The sequence below is a fragment of the Castor canadensis genome, chromosome 13, assembly GCF_047511655.1.
Source record: "Castor canadensis chromosome 13, mCasCan1.hap1v2, whole genome shotgun sequence".
Classification (NCBI taxonomy): domain Eukaryota; kingdom Metazoa; phylum Chordata; class Mammalia; order Rodentia; family Castoridae; genus Castor; species Castor canadensis.
In genome coordinates this window covers 80,089,910-80,108,292 of record NC_133398.1, presented here as the reverse complement: position 1 = coordinate 80,108,292, position 18,383 = coordinate 80,089,910, and the positions used below count along the sequence as shown (strand labels likewise).

The 18,383-nt window shown below is 35.9% G+C and overlaps 1 protein-coding gene across 3 annotated transcripts in view; it reads right to left on the bottom strand.

Moving 5' to 3' along the window:
* Vps13a (vacuolar protein sorting 13 homolog A) overlaps window positions 1-18,383 on the bottom strand; it is a 237,897-nt gene that overhangs the window by 111,767 nt on the left and 107,747 nt on the right. For all 3 annotated transcript variants that reach the window (XM_074052093.1, XM_074052095.1, XM_074052094.1), the window contains exons 32-35: window positions 8,827-8,994; window positions 6,741-7,045; window positions 4,268-4,415; window positions 324-459 (exon numbers count right to left, since the gene is read on the bottom strand). In XM_074052093.1, coding sequence (XP_073908194.1) covers window positions 324-459; window positions 4,268-4,415; window positions 6,741-7,045; window positions 8,827-8,994 — 757 coding nt within the window. The remainder of the gene's footprint in view (window positions 1-323; window positions 460-4,267; window positions 4,416-6,740; window positions 7,046-8,826; window positions 8,995-18,383) is intronic.

Below are 18,383 nucleotides of genomic sequence, written 5' to 3'. Positions count from 1 at the left end.
GTTCTGTAATATTTAATATTCTAGAATTTGGCATTCTGAACTAAAGCATCACTCAGATTGAAAACCAGACTAAATACTAAAGATTTTTTTTTTTAAACAATAGGACTAGGAACTTTGATTCAAAGAAAAAAAAATCAACAGAATAATAACACTAATAACAGGGATAATTTAAAAATTCCTAAATGAAATTAATTAGAAAAAGGACTTATAAACCCTATTTTGCCCAAACCAGGGGGAGGGGGAAGGAGGAAGAAAGAAGGAAAGGAAGGAAGGGCAAAAGAGAAGACAGAGAAGTGAGCAATGATGTAGGGTTAAGAACATACCTCCTGAATGGTGTGAAGTACTAGTAATGATACTTTCATCTTTCTTTACAGCAGGTGAGGCACTGACATCTTCATACCATATATTCTCATATAATGTTTTGAAAATTGTTGTTAGATCTTCTTGGCTAAGAATAAACTGTTAAAAATATCAACTTTTAGAAACTCAAAAAGAAAAAGATAATTCATATAAAAAAAGAAAAATGATTTGCTCTTTAACACTACTTCCTGCACTTAACATTCTCATATGCCAGTACCAATGAAGAGGTGAGTTCTGAACTATCTGTTATGAACATATAATATAATCCAATCACTTCAACCTTTAAAATGAACTTTCATCTTAAATTGTCATCTAGGTATTTTGTACTTTTTTGGTTAGTAAGCACCTCATGTAAAAATCTTGTTGGGCACCAGTGATTCATGCCTGTTATTCTAGCCACTAGTCTGAGATTGGGAAGATCACAGTTCAAGAGAGTCCATCTCCAAAATAACTAGAGCAAAAATGGACTGGAGGTGTGGCTCAAGGTATATAGCAACTGAAGTTCTGAGTTCAAACCCCGATCCCACCAAAATTATATACATATATATATTTGTATTTATTTGTATTTGTATTACATATTATTTGTGTATATATTTGTAAAATATATATTATATATATTTGTATAATGAAAAATAGCTCACGTGTTTTATATGAATTATTTTATTTGAACCTCACAAAGTCCTAGGTGTACAGAATACAATACTGATTTTATAAGAAGCTGAAGCTAAATGGTTAAGTAACATGCTTAAGTTCACATAAACTTAAAGAACTCAAAGCACTAACTTCAATCCCATGTGTTTTGATTTCAGACTAAATCCACCAGCAAAGACCAATCTTATAAGGTATGTGTTTACTTGTATGTGCCACACTGGGTCCGTCACAGTAGTTATTTTGCCAAATATTATTCTAGATGTTTCTGTATAAAGGTATTTTGTTAGATGAGATTAACATTTAAAACAGAATTCTTAAGTAAATCATATTACCTTCCATAACATGGGTGGGCTTCGTTTAGCCAGTTAGATACTCACTAAGGAAAAAACACCAACCTCCTCCAAGCAAGAATTCTCTGCCTTCAGACTCCTGCTACATCAATTTTTCCCTGGGTAAATATCCTACTGGCCTATCATCAGTATCTCCAACTTCTTAGCCTCCACATAATGGCCACCAATTCCTTAAAATAAATACTAACCCCAATCACATGCACGCTCCATATTTTCTGTTCCTCTGGAAAATCCTACTGATTCAAACAGCAATAATATAAAAAAAAAATCTATGAGTTTTAACTTTATATACTTAAAACAGTTTTCTTTGCTACTTATGGCTTACTTTGAAATTTGTCCAAACTGCTTTTACTTCTCCTTGTTATAATCCCAAAGGGATAACTTTAATCTTATGAAATTGACCAGCTTTATTTTTAATAGGCTTCCTTTATATTTTCAGAGATACAGTATTTATTTTTTGGAAGTACTAGAATTTGAACTCAGGGCCTAATGTTGCTATGCAAGCATTCCATCACTTAAGCCATACCTCCAGTATTTTATTCTTTCTTTTCAGACAGGGTCTTCTGCTTTTGACTGGGGCCAGACTCGAACCATGGTCCTCCTAACCCTGCCTCCCATGTAGCTGAGATTGTATCTGTGCCCTACCGCTCTGTGCTTATTTGTTGAGATGGGGGTCTCTATAACTTTTTGCCTGGATTGACCTTGAACAATGTTCTGTCTGATCTCTCCAAGTAGCTGGGATTGTAAGTATGCACCAGTATACCCAACTAGTCAGTTTTTAAGATTAAGTACATGTGTACATTACTCATGCTGCTTATGTTTTGTATTTTTTATGCTTTCATTCTTTTATTCATGACAGTTACTTTGTGACTATTATGTAGCAAACACTGCTAACATAATAGGCTCATATAAATTAAAATTAAATATTACAATTTATAAACCACATCAATTAGTACATGCCCATTAAATGCCCCCCCAAAATAATTTTAATTTTCACTAATTTTAATTATCACTGTTTATTCATATCACAACTCAGTGGAGGAATTAGGGAGGACCCTAAGATCCTAAGAATGCTTAGGAATGACTTCTACATATCAGAATAGGCTATGTGTACAACTCCTAAAAATGTTTTAAGTTAGAAATCACAAACTGTAGAACTTGGTCTGGATACATTATACTAATTGACTCATTCCAGCCTCTCCATGACATACAGGATGAAATTCAAGAGTGTCCAAAAATGTGTGCTCTGCAGTGAGCTGCAATGGCTGCTAACAACTAAGGTGATTTAGGGGGGAGAAGACCCAACTTCCCCTAGAGAGTATGCTCCAGAAGGTAGCCCATGATCTGCAGGTGGTCTGCAGCATCACCTGGACATTCTGCATAGATTATTCCTGGGTAAGACTGAGAGAAAACAGTATTCCTGTTGCCCCATGAAAAATGGAAATTTCCTCCCCCCGCTAATTATGGTTAATGTTTCCTATCTGTTGTCTTACCAACATAAAGAGACTTCAAGTCTTTACCTTTAGAAGATACCATGTCCAACTCTGTAAGTTAAAGCATGCATACTATCTTATACAGTAAGAGCTTAAAGAATCTCAGCTGACATCTCCATGCTTTAAACTCTGAATATAATTTTGACTTAAAGTCTAAAAGTTTGAACAAGATGGTTTTCTCTTTTTCACTAAAATTTTTGTAAGAGAAACAGAAAAGAAAATTGGGGATGGAAGGAGGGGAGAAGATTTAATAAGTTTTTTTTTTTTTCTGCAGTATTGGAGTTTTGAACTCAGGGTATTGAGCTTGCTAGAAAGGTGCTCTACCACTTGAGCCACACCCCCGGTCCTTTTTGCTTTAGTTATTTGGAGACAGGGTCTTGCTTTTTTGCCCAGACCAACCAGGACTGTGATGCTCCTATTTACGCTTCCCATGTAGCTGAGATGACAGCGCATAACACTGCACCTAGTTATTGTTTGAGATGGGGTCTCATTTCTAATAGATTTCTTAAAGAAACCTTCCAGGATGTATGTTGCTATCATTGCAGCAATGCATATGACAGAGTTTTGATTTCCATCTAGTCAAGATGGAAAAATATTAACCTGTGGGAGTTCCATTAGAAATCTATAAAGCAGTATCAACCGACAGGCAGGCAAAGTTACACCTAAGATGACTGCCCATCTGCATCTTCAACCCCTCCTTTGTTATTTCATCTCTACCCATGGCTTTAAATATTATACGCTGATGACTCCCAAATTTGTATTTCCACCCTAAACCTCTCCACTAAATTCTCTATTAATTTATCTAATTGATAGGTTCCCTTCATGAACCTTATGTTTCGTAACTATTTTAATTGTACATCAGTTTAGTTTTTCACTGCTTAAATACTGCATATTCCAGACCACCATCACAAGCAACCCCTGCCTTCAAGTGGCAAGTTCCTTGAAGCCAAAGAGATGTCACGGCTTCTTTATCACTGTCTCTAATATCTAGCACAAGGGGTTAGCAAACATTAGGCAAGCAAATATTTGTTAAAAGAATGAATGGAGAACATAAAATAAGTTTTAGTCAATAAACCACTATCTCAATTTTGTTTTTCTTTTGTGGTAGTATGGATTGAAGCCAGGGACCTTGTTCATGGCAGGCAAGCACTCTGCCACTTGAACCACACCCCAGCTACTTTATATTTTATTTTTTAAATAGGATCTCAATAACTTTATTCAGGATAGTCTTGAGCTGGAGATCCTTCTGTCTCTGCCTGTCTCCCAAGTAGCAGAGACAAAAGGCATGAACCACCAAGCCTGGCTGTTACTATTTAAATTAACCCAGCAGATTATATACAAATTCTACAAAAACAATTTCTTATGTCTCCAAGCAATACTTTTCAGCAAACGAAACAGAAATCATCAAGTTACCTCCATGGGTTTTAGCTGCGCATTTACATTAAAACAAGGAACTTCCTGGTACCAGTCCCAGGATAAATTTCTCTCAACAAGTACTTCAAGGTTCAAAGGCAGTAGTAGATCTAGTACTTCCTGGTATGTATCATTAATAAATTGAGATCTATCAGTAGAAATAAAACTATTTTTAATTGTTTCATATACATTCAGATAGGAAAAAAATAACATAAACTTTAACTTACCATTTTATATAAAATACTAGAAATCAGTAATTTTTGTGTGAAGAGAAAAATATTATATTAATTTTTTTTCCCATATCAAAATGAGAGATGTACGACCCCACTAGAAACCTAAGTGATATTCTAGAAGCTGAAATGTTCCATACACAAATTCTCTCTTTTTTTTTTCCAGGTGCTCTACCACGTGAACCACACCTCCAGCCCAACAAATAAATTCTTAAAACAGGATTTTATGATACAGAAAAATCTGGCAAAAATATACAAGTAGTATAGAAAATCCTTAAAATAAGAATTCTCTACATTACCAGTAAACAAACATGATATAAGACATCATTACAAAAACATTTTAATTCACTGATTTAGATAAGTAGCAAAAACCATATATCCCCTTACTTTATAAGAAATGAAGTTGCACCACATGAAATTTTCATTTCTGTGGGTCAAAATAGATGAAAGTGTACAATTTTGATTAAGTTAAACCATATTTGCCTCTCCAAACACTCATAAAAAGCAGGACTGATACTCAGGAATAAGGATAAGAGAAGTAAGTTACTGACCTCTTCAAGGACAATGTGACCATACAAACTTTCTGCTGTTCCTCAAATGGTTACTCCTCAATAAAGTACTTAATATTTTAACTGGCAGCAAAACTTTAAACAAGGTGCAAAGACATGACTATATAATTTTAGCTATCATTTACTCAGTGGGAGAGAAATATGGGTATCACAGGGCTCAACCTGTGCCAGGCATCAACCTGCTTCTTGAAGAACTATATGGAATAACACTATATTTAAATATACATGCTATTTGCAATCTCCACGTAATGGAGGTCAATTGAGAAATCTAAAAACCATACAGGGGAATGCTGTATGTACAACATTAAAGGCTATGCATTATAATACATGACTTTACCATAAGTGATTTAATCAGTCTTCTATATTAAAAATTTGTTGCTTCCTATTCTTTACTGTGATTAATGTTTGGATCCTCATAAGTATCTCTTATTAAGTATCATTCTCTAGATAAATTTCATGAACTATCACTGTGCTGGGTGAAAAGATTACTTCCTCTGGAAAAATTCTTCTGATTAGTAATACTCAATATCCAGGGGGTTATAAAATGATGTTTTATAGCATAAAAGGTACAGTGAGACTTTATATGATAAAATGCCAGCAAGAAGAGAACTATAGAGAGAAGATAGAGCATATAGTTTACACAGGAAGGCAAAAGAGGTCCTGTCTGGGGGTTGGTACCAGTGGGAGGTGAGCAAATAAAGAAAGGGTGTAGGAGGGTGAATGTGGTAGAAATACTACGTACTCATGTATGTTAATGGAAAAATGAGACCTGTTGAAACTACTCCAGGAATGGGGTGGGGGAGGGGATGAAAAAGAATGATAGGGTGAATTCAACTAATAAATATTATCAGAACTCTTGTAAATGTCACAATGTACCCCCAGTACAATAATAAAAAATAGGACTGGTGGAATGACTCAAGTGGTAGAGTGCCTGCCTAGCAAGTGTGAGGCCCTGAGTTCAAACTCCAGTACCACCACTGAAAGAAAAAAAATAAATAAAATAAAGAAAGAACAAAAGAGTATTTCAAATCAATAAACTTTCTAAAGAAACTTTGAAAAAGAGCAAAACTGAACCTAAAGTAAACAGAATGAAGTAATGTTAAGTATAAATCAGTGAAAGAGAAATCAGAAAAACAGAGAAAACAATAAAATCAAAAACTGGTTCCTTAAGACCAATAAAATTGATGAGCTCCTAACCAGACTGACCAGTTAGAAGTCATAAATTATAAACGTTAGGAAGAGGGACATGACATCATAGCTAGTCTTAATGACTAAGAAGGGAGCATGGTGAACAACTATTAGGTACAAATTTATTACAGGTCAATTATTTCTCAATGAAGTTGCTTCAAAAATACTCAAAGCTGACAGAATAGTTTGAGTGATATGGTGCCTTACAACTTATTAACTTCAAAAAAACCCCACAAATATACTATCTCAGATAATTTGGCAGTTTTTCTGATTACACAAGGAACAGTTTTCATATATTTTCTAGTTTTTAAAGAGTAAAACTTAATTGATGTTGCTAGAAAATCCTTGTGAGAGAGTCACAAAATCAAGCAGTCATAAGAAAATAAAATCCCACTGTAAAGAGAATACACAAGATACCAAAGACTTTCGTGTAAAAATTAATAAGAAGACTGCATCTTACTTGCAACCTACTTGTGAAAAGCTTACCTGTATAGTCTCATTTCACTCAGCTTTATTGTTATCAAGTCAATCACAGGTGGTGGATTGCTCTGGCTCTCTGTTACCATGGTGAACATATTTGTCATTGTAATCAGTCCAAAATCAGCAACAAACACATTCTCAGAAACTGCAGACTGTGGAATGACCACAACTGGAGCATTGATGTTAACATCCAATGCCAATCTGGAACTCGTTTGTGCCAGTTCCTTTACACCAGTAGCAGCCATTTCTGCTGCCTGAACAGTTGCTTCAGCCAAGGCTTTTTTAGCTGCTTGAAAATTGTCTATAAAAGCCTACAAGGATAACAGAATTTTAATCTTAACATTATCTTTGAGAAGACTTACTAAATATATACTGATTTGTAACTTTGCCTCTATAAAAACAACTTTTACTTTGTATAATCAAACATTTATTCAAAGTCTCACTGTCCATATTAAACCTTAATTTCCTGCTGTAAAAATTGAGGGAAAAAACACCAAAAAGGTACTGATAAAACATAAAATCTAGTCCCTCAAACAAAGCAAAATAAGGATAGTGGAATGTTTTACTGATATCTATTTCCTTTATTATTGTACTCCCCCTAATATCTAAATAAACAAATTTCCCTATACAAGCTCAATGGACAGCTTATTTATGTTTGTAAGAGTTAAAATCTATAAAGTATGTTTAAAAATTCTCAAATAAGTGTTCTAATTTTCAAATTCTAGAAAAAGCACTTCATCATTGATATGGTTATTAAAAAAAACTACCTAGATTTAAACTTAACTTTCATGTTCAGATGAAAAACAAAAACATTCATTTAAAGTATAAGATAAAGAGAGCTGTTCTGAAATTATGTTTTTCAATAATAAAAATAGATTAGACAAAGAATACTTGTAAATCTTTTTTGTGTACAAAAAGACTCTATAGCTATAGAAAAACTTCATGATAATCTCCATTTAAAAGATCACCGAGAGAGGGTGGCTTACACCTGTCACTCTAGCTACTCAGGAGGTACAGATTGGGAGGATCATGGTTCAAAGCCAGCCCAGGCAAATTGTTCATGAGACCCTATCTCAAAAAACCCATCACAAAAAAGGGCTGGTGGAGTGGTTCAAGGCATAGGTCCTAAGTTCAAATGCCAGTGCCGAAAGAAAAAATCACAAGAAGTTAGAATCAAGTCAAAATTCTCAAATAACAGAAATGGGCTCCACATCTCCAAATATATCCAAGTGCATAAATAAATTCCCTCCTTGCTTATGAGTATTGCTATACTAGGCCTATATGTTCAACAACATCCTTGGATTTGATTATCTAGTTGGTACACCAAAACTTAGATAGTGTTTCAAAAGAATAGTAGACTGAGGGTATAGCACAGTGATAGAACACTTGCCTAGCAATATGCAAGGACATGGATTAGATCACCAGCCTTGCAATAGAACAAAAAAACAAAACAAATAAAAAGAATAGTGATGTCACAGAGATAAGTATGACAGTCACAAGAAAAAGTAATACACGGCAACAAGGATAAAACAGAAAAAAAAATGTAAAGCAGAATTTAGAATTCAAAGGCCTAGGGTAGAGTCAGTCAGAGATTAGATCTAATTCATTAAAGCCTCTGATTGATAACATTTTTAATAATGTACTCAAAAATATAATTTTCCTACAGATGATTTGAGACTGAAACAAACTTCAATTACATGTTCAGTATTTAGAAGTCAGTTTAGTCAGAAGCTAAGAAATGCAAGGATTTAAGCTAATGATGTGTAAAATAAGGACTTCAATTAATGTATGCGTGCGCTCTCTCTCTATATATATATATATAAAATAAGCAATGTATTACATGGTATATATTATAATATGTTAGTATATAAAATATATAGATTAAGTAGAATATTCCCATGTGAAAATGTTTTAACATTTATAAAAAATGTTATATAAATAAGGTATTGAACAGTTCTGTTGTTATATATGGTACTCAGAAAATTAAAAAATCAAAAAAATAAATAAGGTGAGCGATTCTTTTTGTTCTTCATCTGTGCTTGATACAACAATTTCTAACTAGTATAAAAGAATAAATCATTGAAATACTTACCAATATAGAATATATAAATTTTGTGACAAACACTACCTCAATGCATCCAACAGTTAAATTAACTTGAATGTCAACCACATTCATATCTGTATATGCAATGCCAGCAGTTGCACCCATGTAAGAAACTATTTTGAAGCTGAAAACTTCTTTTCCAGTGATATAAACAGCCTGAAGGAGAGAAAATTCCAGTTGTTACAAATCCATTTTTGAAGTAATGTGCATTCAGGACAAAAATAAAACAGAGCCAAAAAATAATTAAATATACACATATTATCTGGAAAATCTTCCAAGTATTCAAGTCAATACAAATGAGGCAATGATTCTAACTGCTTTACTAGAAACTACACTGTAAAGTGTACTCCCTTTTCATAGAATTCATAATTCTACCTCAGCTGTTTTTTTTTATGGAAAACAGAAGAGAAAATATCGAATATTCATTTTCATTTGGCATTTACACTTTTGTAACAAGTCATCATATAAAAGTACTTTTCCACTCACTTTTAAAGTTGGAAAAAATACTACATGTACAACTTACTCAAATCGACTTTTCACTTCTCTTGATTTAAGAGGCATGTAAATAGCGTTCCAGAGTCTTCAAAGGGGTCTCCCTCCTATTTCTATACTTCCTGCTTCTTATTAATTGCCAACCAGGAACTATCTACAGGGCTTAAAATTTTAATCCCTGCAGTACCAGTTAAAAATGGAGGAGCTAATAGGACATTTAAAATACTTTTTAAAAGTTTGGAACATTGGCAAAGCACGAATTTAATTTAAAGTTTTCTTGGCTCTCCTAAATTCTAAAAGCTAGAAGAGAGAGCTGAAGAACCACCAACAAGCAAATCAATTCCAACCACAGAACCAATAAATCCTAAGAACCAAAAGTATGAGGGATTTCCTAAGGCTGAGGTACAAGATGGGACTAAAAAGAAATCTACAGTTCTGCTTCTGCCAATGATGCACAAAGCTGGAGAGAAGGTCATTCCAAACCCTAACAACAAGAAATAATCAGATAAACTATTATAATTTTTCTTAAAACCAATAGAAAGATGAGACCACAGAACAACAAAGTACTCTAATATCTAAGGCAAAACAGGTACCTTCAAGAACAGACAGAAGATAAGCACTAGCTCACTTGTGGTACTCAGGAGATAAGAGATGCCAATTATCATACAATCTAGGCAGACTATTTTAGCTAAATGATAAAGGCTGACTGTGGACTGATGTGATTTACAGAATCCCTGGGAATCACAAACACAAGAGTAATACGCATTAAACTGCAGGTACTTCATGGGTTTCTGCTGAGAGCTCATGAGAAAGACTGGAGGCAGAGTAGAAAGCTAGAGCATTTTCCTTGGCATAGTCCTGGAAAAGAGAAGAAACCTCCACTACAGAAAAGGCCCAAAGCACCACCAGGATTATCTACTTCTCAGAGTAAAAGCCTTAAGACACTAGGTCAGTAAACCCTGGTGACCTCAACACTCAGGTGAAGATATAAAATCCTAGGAACAAGTATAAAAGCAAACTCTCTATATCTGGGAGAAGAACAGGTAATCCTGCTGCAACCATACTATGAGAGATCCCTTCTGTTGGACAGGGTAGAACACAAGAACACACAGGAGCCACCAAACTTATCAATCATTCAGATGACATGGGAAGAAGGGACTGGATCACCAAAAATCCCCCATTTCTGAGACTGAAACAGGCCTGACTAGGCATGAAAACGGACCAGAAGAACTGTCAAGCTTACCCAAGCCACCTTTCCTTCCCTCTCCTTCCCATCAAGCTTGCAAGCACCAAGAAATAAGTAACAGTAGTCTCCAAAAAGAAAAACACCCAAGAGGATAGAAAGAGAAGTTTCTGAGATGCCAAGAAGAAAGGTCAAACATCAGCATGGAGGATCCCAGAAACACAGGCTCCACTCTAAGCACAATACAACTGAAAGAATGTGAAGCAACCAAATAGACTAAAAAGAAAAGTATAAAATAAGAACATTTCCAGACATAAATATCATTTACCTCAGTCTCTCATTATTCTATGTTGTCTGACAGTCAAAGTAATTATGAGCTACACAATAAAACAAGAAAAAATAACCCACAAATGACAACGCAATCAACAGAACCAGTCTCACCTTAACACAGACATTGGAACTAATGATCAAAAAAATTTTAATTACTATGATTAATACAGTAAAGACTTCAAGTAGAAAAAAATTCATGAACACATGGTGAAAATCGGTAGAGAATGGGAAAAAAAGGAGACTGAAAGGGAAATATTAAAGATTTTTTTTTTAATGACAGAAATCTAAAAAGAAAGGTATCAGGGTGCAATGGCAAATTAGAAGTTTCTGCTGTGGGATTCCTTGAATGAGAGGAGCCAGGCTCCAGGCTAACAAAGGAGAGACTATATTCTAAGGAAAGAAAGAGATTTAGAACATGAGGAATCAAGAAGAGAGGATAGCTTCAAAACAAAACAAACAAAAAAAATGAAAAAACAGGCAGAGCAAAGTAGAAAAGTCTGAAATTCCAACCATGGTTGGTTGTGATGGGTGAAGGAGTAGGGACATGACCAAAAGGCCCAACCACAAGGTAACCTAAGCAGTCCTGATGACAGCAGATCACAGTTCTAAAACACAGCAAAAAAAAAAAAAAAAAACCCCCAAAAAACAAAACAACCCAGTTCTTATAGAAAACTTAAATCTAGATTTGATGTAGCATTAACTCCTCTTGTATGGTATGCTAGCATGGGAGAAAAAAATCTACTGCATTGCTTCCTGTATCTTAAAGAACTGTAGTTAGGTGCCATCTTGACAGGGGAACCTACTGTTTGAGACTATGCTACTCTAAGGACCTAAAAAACACAATCACAAGTCAGGGAGCCTCAGAACACCCTAACATAGTATTTGTGTGAAAGGCAGCCATGACAGGCAGTTGTGGAGAGGAGAAGGGTCTGATACAAACCCAATAAAAAGCTACAGTTGGGAGCTTGAGTTGTGGAGGGCTCAAGTGGTCAGTGGCCTTTGCCCTCTGTTGTGGGTTACAACTGAAACTGTGAACATCCAGACCAGGCTGCCACAATGCTGAGTATAGTTGACTGCTTAGGAGAGACTGACAGCTCTGAGCCCTGGTCCACCACCTTCCTTTCATCACCTTCTTTTCAACCACAAGGTAGTTTACTGCTCCATAGGATTTGAAAGTTCTGAGAACAGCAGGTAGGATTGCCAAGTTCCCTTGGTATTCTTCCACCAGTACAGAAGTCAATATTCTTATTTGCTTTCCCCACTCTCCAACACACTGAAGGAGAATTCCCCTCTGCTTTAACATTTGTTGTCACTGGATGTACAAAATGGGGGTCTTCTGGAACAAAAAGGAACCCGTATGGCCTGGGCCTCAAAACATTTTGGGGCAAGCAGAGAGTCTCTCAGTAGACAAATAAAATAAGCTACTGAATTGAATATAACCCTAATGCTGATAACATATCTTTACCAACCTGTCATCAATTTGGATACATCACCAACATGTACAGTGGAAAAACAGAAGAGCTACAATAGAATAAAGACAGGACCCACCTCCTGATGCCAGACCTGGTGAATTTCAATTCCTTGATAAAGGACCTGGAAAGAAGCATCTCCAAAACTTTGACTTTCAGGTTCTTTTGTTTTGTTTCATTCTAGTGTATGTATTGTTTTAACTTTTAATTTTTTTATGTTTATGTCTTTTTACCTTTAATTTTATTTACATTTTTAAATTTTGTATCAGTTTTTCCTCTATTTTCTGTTCCTCTTTCTCACATTCTTTCCCTTTTCTCTTCATCCCTTTTTTACATTTATTTAAACTTGCTTTTTCTTTTTTCCTTTCTCTGCATCTTTTATTTCATTCTTTTATTACAACTATTTTTGCTCATTTCTTTTGTTTTTTTTTGTGGTATCATAATTATTCTTCATTGATTTTTCTTTGCATTTCTATATGTGGTGTGTTTTGGTGCTGTTGCTCTGACAGTTTGTTTTTTTCTCTGAGTGGTACTAGGTATTGAGATCTCAAAAGAGGACTGATCACTAAGAAGACCTCCACATAAAACTGGAAGACATATCCATCCCAACAGATGTATGATTTGCAACATAGAACAAGAACTATGAAAACTCCTCCAAAACTTCATAACTCTTCAATAATTCAATACAAAGATATTGAAATGGTTGAAATGCCAAAGAATTCAAAAGTATAGTTTTAAATGTAATCAATGACCTTAAGGAGGGTTCAAATAAGCAAATAAAGAAAGAACAGGACTTGCATGAGAAATTCAGCAACTTGAATGATAAATTCTTTTGGGGAGAAAAAAGAAATAGAAATCTTGGAAATGACAAGCTTAACAAATCACATAAAAAACTCAATGGAAAACATGTCAATTAGGCAGAAAAAAGAATATCAGGGATTGAAGACAAGGATGTGGACCTATTACATTCAGATAGCACAACAGAGGGAAAAAAATTACAACTGAGACACAACTAAAAGACTAAATCTACCAATCTGTGGTGAACAGGGAACCAAGATACAGTCTAAGGGCATAAAAAGCCTATTCAATGAAATCATGGGCAAAATTCAGCAAATCTAGGAAAAGAAAGGGACATCCAAGAACAGGAGGTATTTAGAACCCCAAGAAGACATGACCAGAAAAGAATCTCTCCACATATTATAGTTAAAATTTCAAGAGTATAGAACACAGTAAGAATACTAAAAGCTGAAAAGAGAAGTACCAAGCTCCTTACAAAGGCAAAAACTTATCAGAATAACAGAATCCCACTCAGCAAAAACCCTAAAGGCCAAGACAGCATGGACTAATGTATTTCAACTCCCTGAAACAAACTGACAACCAAAATTACTATATCCAGCAAAGTTATCCATTAAAATCAAAGGAGAAATAAAGACCTTCCATGATAAATATAAACAAAAGCAATTAATGACACTAAGCCACCAGTACAAAAGATATTTACAGTTCAGAGAGGACCTGATGGACTCTGCCTTTGTTAAAGTCCCCAGGCAATATATCTTAGCTCTCCCAAGGGGGCTGTGGATTGGCTAATTTAAAGAAAAAGAAAGGGGAACTTATTTACATGACTCTGGTGCTGGTTATTAGACTTCACTGTGGTAGCAGCTGTGGGCTGTGTTGAGTTTGGGATCACTGGGATATAGAACAAGTGGGCCATTTTCCTCTCCCCCCTCCCGTTTCTTTTGTGGGCCCACTCATTTCCTACCCACTTGTTGAGCTCCCAAAAGCTTCTGGGCTTCCCATTGGCCTTGCTCTCCTCTCGTCTCATGGAACTAAGATGTTTGTCATGTATTTGCTGTATTGCCTTTTTGTCTCACCTGCCCAACACAGCCACACCTAGACAGTGGCTATCATGGCTGTGGCCACTCCTCAAACAGATACTTTAAGATCAAATTAGAAGAAAGCACAACAGATGGCACCTAACATTAACAACAAAAAAGTTATAAACTATTTGTCTCCTTTGTAAATAAAAAATTATCAATAACCTTGCTCCAGTCCCCAAAAGCCCTAAATTTAATTATGCTTTAAGATTTAATTATTAATTTACAGAAAATATAGGCACTACAGGAGCATGCTAAATATCATGAAAATATAATCAGCAAAATCCAGGCTGTAAAAAAATTCTACAGAAATAGAATAAATGGTGCATGCAAGACAGAAGAAGATTGAAGGAAATTTGCACATTAAAATAGACCTGAAAGGCTTATCAAATACAACTATGTAGACTGTGACCCCAACAAACTAAAAGAATTGTAAGACAATTAAGGAACTGTAAGCATTCACTAGATGTTTGATGACATTAAAAAACAATCGTATTTTATCTATTTTTTTATTTTAGCAGTACTGGACGTTGAACTCAGGGCCTTGTGTGCTTGCTAGGCAGCTACTCTACTACTTAAGCAACTGGTCATCCTTTTTTCCTTTGGTTATTTTTGAGATAGGGTTTTGTTTTATGACAGGACCGACCTGGACCTCAATCCTATTTGTGCTTCACACACAGCTGGGATGGCAAACATGTGTCACTGCCCACAGCAATTGGTTGAAATGGGATCTCACCAACTTTTGTGCCCAGGATAGCCTTGAACTACAATTCTTCCAATCTGCCTTCCAAGTAGCTAGAATTACAGGCTTAAACCACTGCATCTGGCCAACTGATTGCTTTTTAAAGACAAAATACTGACCAGACACCAGTATTTTGGCTCATACCTGTGCACTACTCAGGAGGTAGAGATTGGGAGGATCACCACTCAAGACCAGTCTAGGCAAAAAATTAGCAAGGCCCCAACTCAACAAATAAGCTGAGAGTGATGGCTTATATTCATAATCTCAATTATGCTGGAGGTGTAAGGAGGACTAAAGTCTGAGGCTGGCCTGGGCAAAAAAGCAGGAGATCCTACCTGAAAAATAACTGAAAAAAATGGCTGAGGGCATGGCTCAAGTGATGGAGTGCTTGCCTAGCAACTTTAAGGCCCCAAGTACAAACCTGGGGTGGGGGGGAGGTTGTTGCATGCGGAGACAAAAGTAAAAATTGAGTGAAATTTTTTTTTAAGTAAACCTTGAAAGAAGATTCTAAAATTTGTATGTAACCACAAAGGTCAAAGACAAGTTAAGGCATTATTGAAGAAGAGTAACAAGTAAAAGACTAATTATAAAGCTTAAGAATTAAGATTAGTAACTAAATCAATATGAAATTGAGAAGCAGTATAAAACATTCAGAGCATAAACTAAAGAGCCAGAATTACTGGTCTTTACATCCAAGCTACCAGCTACATGACCTCATGAGGAAAAGCTTGATATGCTTCAGTTTCTTAAGCGTTAAAGCCAAACAATATAATTCTAATCTGAATGGGGTTTGTGATCATTACATAAAATGATAGCCATTTCAATAAATAGTAGTAGGAAATTCAGTGACATATTGGGAAAAAATGAAATTGAACTCTAATCTCAACCACATGCAATAAACAGACAAAAAAACTTCACTGGTGAATTACACCAAAGATTTAAGAAAGAAAAAAATATAAGATTTACATAGAATTTTCAGAAAATAGGAGAAAGCATATCTCAACTCATTTTATGAAGCCAGTATTAGCATGATAGCAAGGCCAGAAAAGTAGAGAAAAATTTAAGATACGTGTATACTTATTACTTAGAATTAACAAGCATGAACAATGGATTTGTAAATGCTCATTTTCAGGAAACATTTCTATAAAGAAAATATAAGACACAAATTTACTGTAATATTTTATTTCATGAGCATCAGGTAAGCCATAATCTTTTTCACCTTACAGCACACATACAAAGACACAATGGTGAATTGAGGATGCTGCTCCAGTACAGTCAGCTAGCTGGTCTGAGGGCTCTAATCTCTAACATTGGTGGGCTTAAGAGATCAATATACCTAAAACAAACACAGGCACTATAGTGCACTGATGGCACGACGACGATCAAGTTCTGACACAGGATAAAAAGCATTTGCCTCTCTGGTCCCATGACATCTAGACAGTTACTAAAGATGGCAGCTCATTTAAAAACCATGTCCAGTGGAATTACAGGCAAGAAACACAGGTAGGGAATGGAAGTCAGGCAAGAAGACGGGAGAAACAGACTCTTGCATCTGTAGCTTTTTTGTAAAATGAAATTTTTAATCTTGTTTATATATTTTAAAGAAAATTACAGAGAATAACAAAAAACAAATCAATGCCTTGGGTTTTAATTCAGTTCTGTAACTACTTGGTATGACTTTTAGTAGGAACCTTTACTTCTGTGACCTTTACTGCACAGATAGGGAAATAAAATGGGTAATCTACTTCATACACTCAAAACTTATACTGTTATTTTTAAAGTAATAGTAGAAGAAAACCAACAATGTCTTCTGAAAACTTTGTTCCTTATTTCTATATGTCATGCCCCTTTGATGTTTTGCACTCTCTTAATCTCATGCTAAATAAACCATAATAGGAAAAAGTAAGGAATAAGAACGTTTTGCCTTTACATCAAAATTGGGTGATCACTACTCTCATCAATATTATCAGCAAAGTTTATTTTGTATTTCCTTTCTTCTTGTCAAATTCCAAATGCTTAATTCTGACACAAGAAGTACTTCAGGGAGATTTTCCAAGATGGCGGCTAGAGGGAGGAAGCAGAAAGTGTGTCTCCTAAAGTGAAATCTTGGAGAGACGCTGGAGACATACCCAGCAGGCAAGGCCACGGAGAAGAGGGAAAACTTTGACCCCTCCACACCTCCAGCCTGCGCAGAGCATCTCACTTCACGTTGAACAGAGAAACCAGGAGTGCCCCTGGGGCCGCTGCCAGACGCCCACGCCCTGACGGCTTGAGAAGATGCGGACCACATGGTGAGTATTTCCACAGACAACCATGGGCCAGATCAGTGTGGCCACGTGGACAGACCGACCCCCACCCGGGGAAAAAAGAGAAACTGAGTAATAAGCAATAAGAAAAATAAAGACACGAAGCAAAGAGGGTGGGGGGCCCTGAGCACCGAAGGCGGGTGAGGGGAATCCCTCCCGGAACTGTAAATAAACAAGCCAGACGTGGCCACAGAGGGCAGGAGCGCCCAGCAACCAGGAATGGGAAAGCTTGTAAGAGTGAGGGAAGGAGGAAAACTCCACAGGCGAGGAGGGAAGACCCACTTCCCACGTGAGCTGTAAACAAACATGCAGGCCTGAGAAAGTGGGTGCAGTGTCATCTCCCCCACTGTGCTTGGAAAGGGGAAAGCTTGTAGCAGCAGCTCACGCACAGAACTCTGAGTAAACAAAGCCTGCAGGGCCAGATGAATGCTAAGCTCACCCCAGAGATCTGCATAAACAACACGCCCAGGAACAGCAGGCTGACAGCAGTAGGCAGGCAAGCCACAGCCGCAGATAGCCATTCACAAACCTGTCTCCAGACTCTTTTTTTGTCTCTCTCCCTACCTTTGATGAGAAAACAACCAAACTATACCTGCATGCTGAAAACCTTACTGAACCGGTATTGCATTTGAACTTGGGACACTTTGTGGGTTTTTTTTTTTGTTGATGAGACAACTACAGAATAAAAACTGAGGCACCATCTCCAGGATTGGAGGCTAAGGGACGAACACCAAAACTATTAAGACTGAAACTTCATTGCATTTGAACTGGGAGGTTTTTTTTTTAATTTTATTTTTTATTTTATATATTTTACTTTATTATATTATATATATATATATATATATATACATACACTTTTTTCTTTCATTCACGTACTTTTTATTTTTATTCTTATCATTATTCTTTTCATTATTTATTTTCAATCCACTCTCTGGCTCTCTAATGCCTTTTCAGTTTACTGTTAATTAGTACACTGTCTCTCCCTGTTCATATCTTTGAAACTTTTTTTGTTTGTTTCTTTGTATTGTTTTTTTTTTCACTTGATTATTTGTTTTTCCCTTTACCTTTAAATTTGTTGCTTTCCATCCCCTCACCCTTCCATTCTAAATATCACTAGTGTTATTATTACAGCTAGAAAATACTTAATTG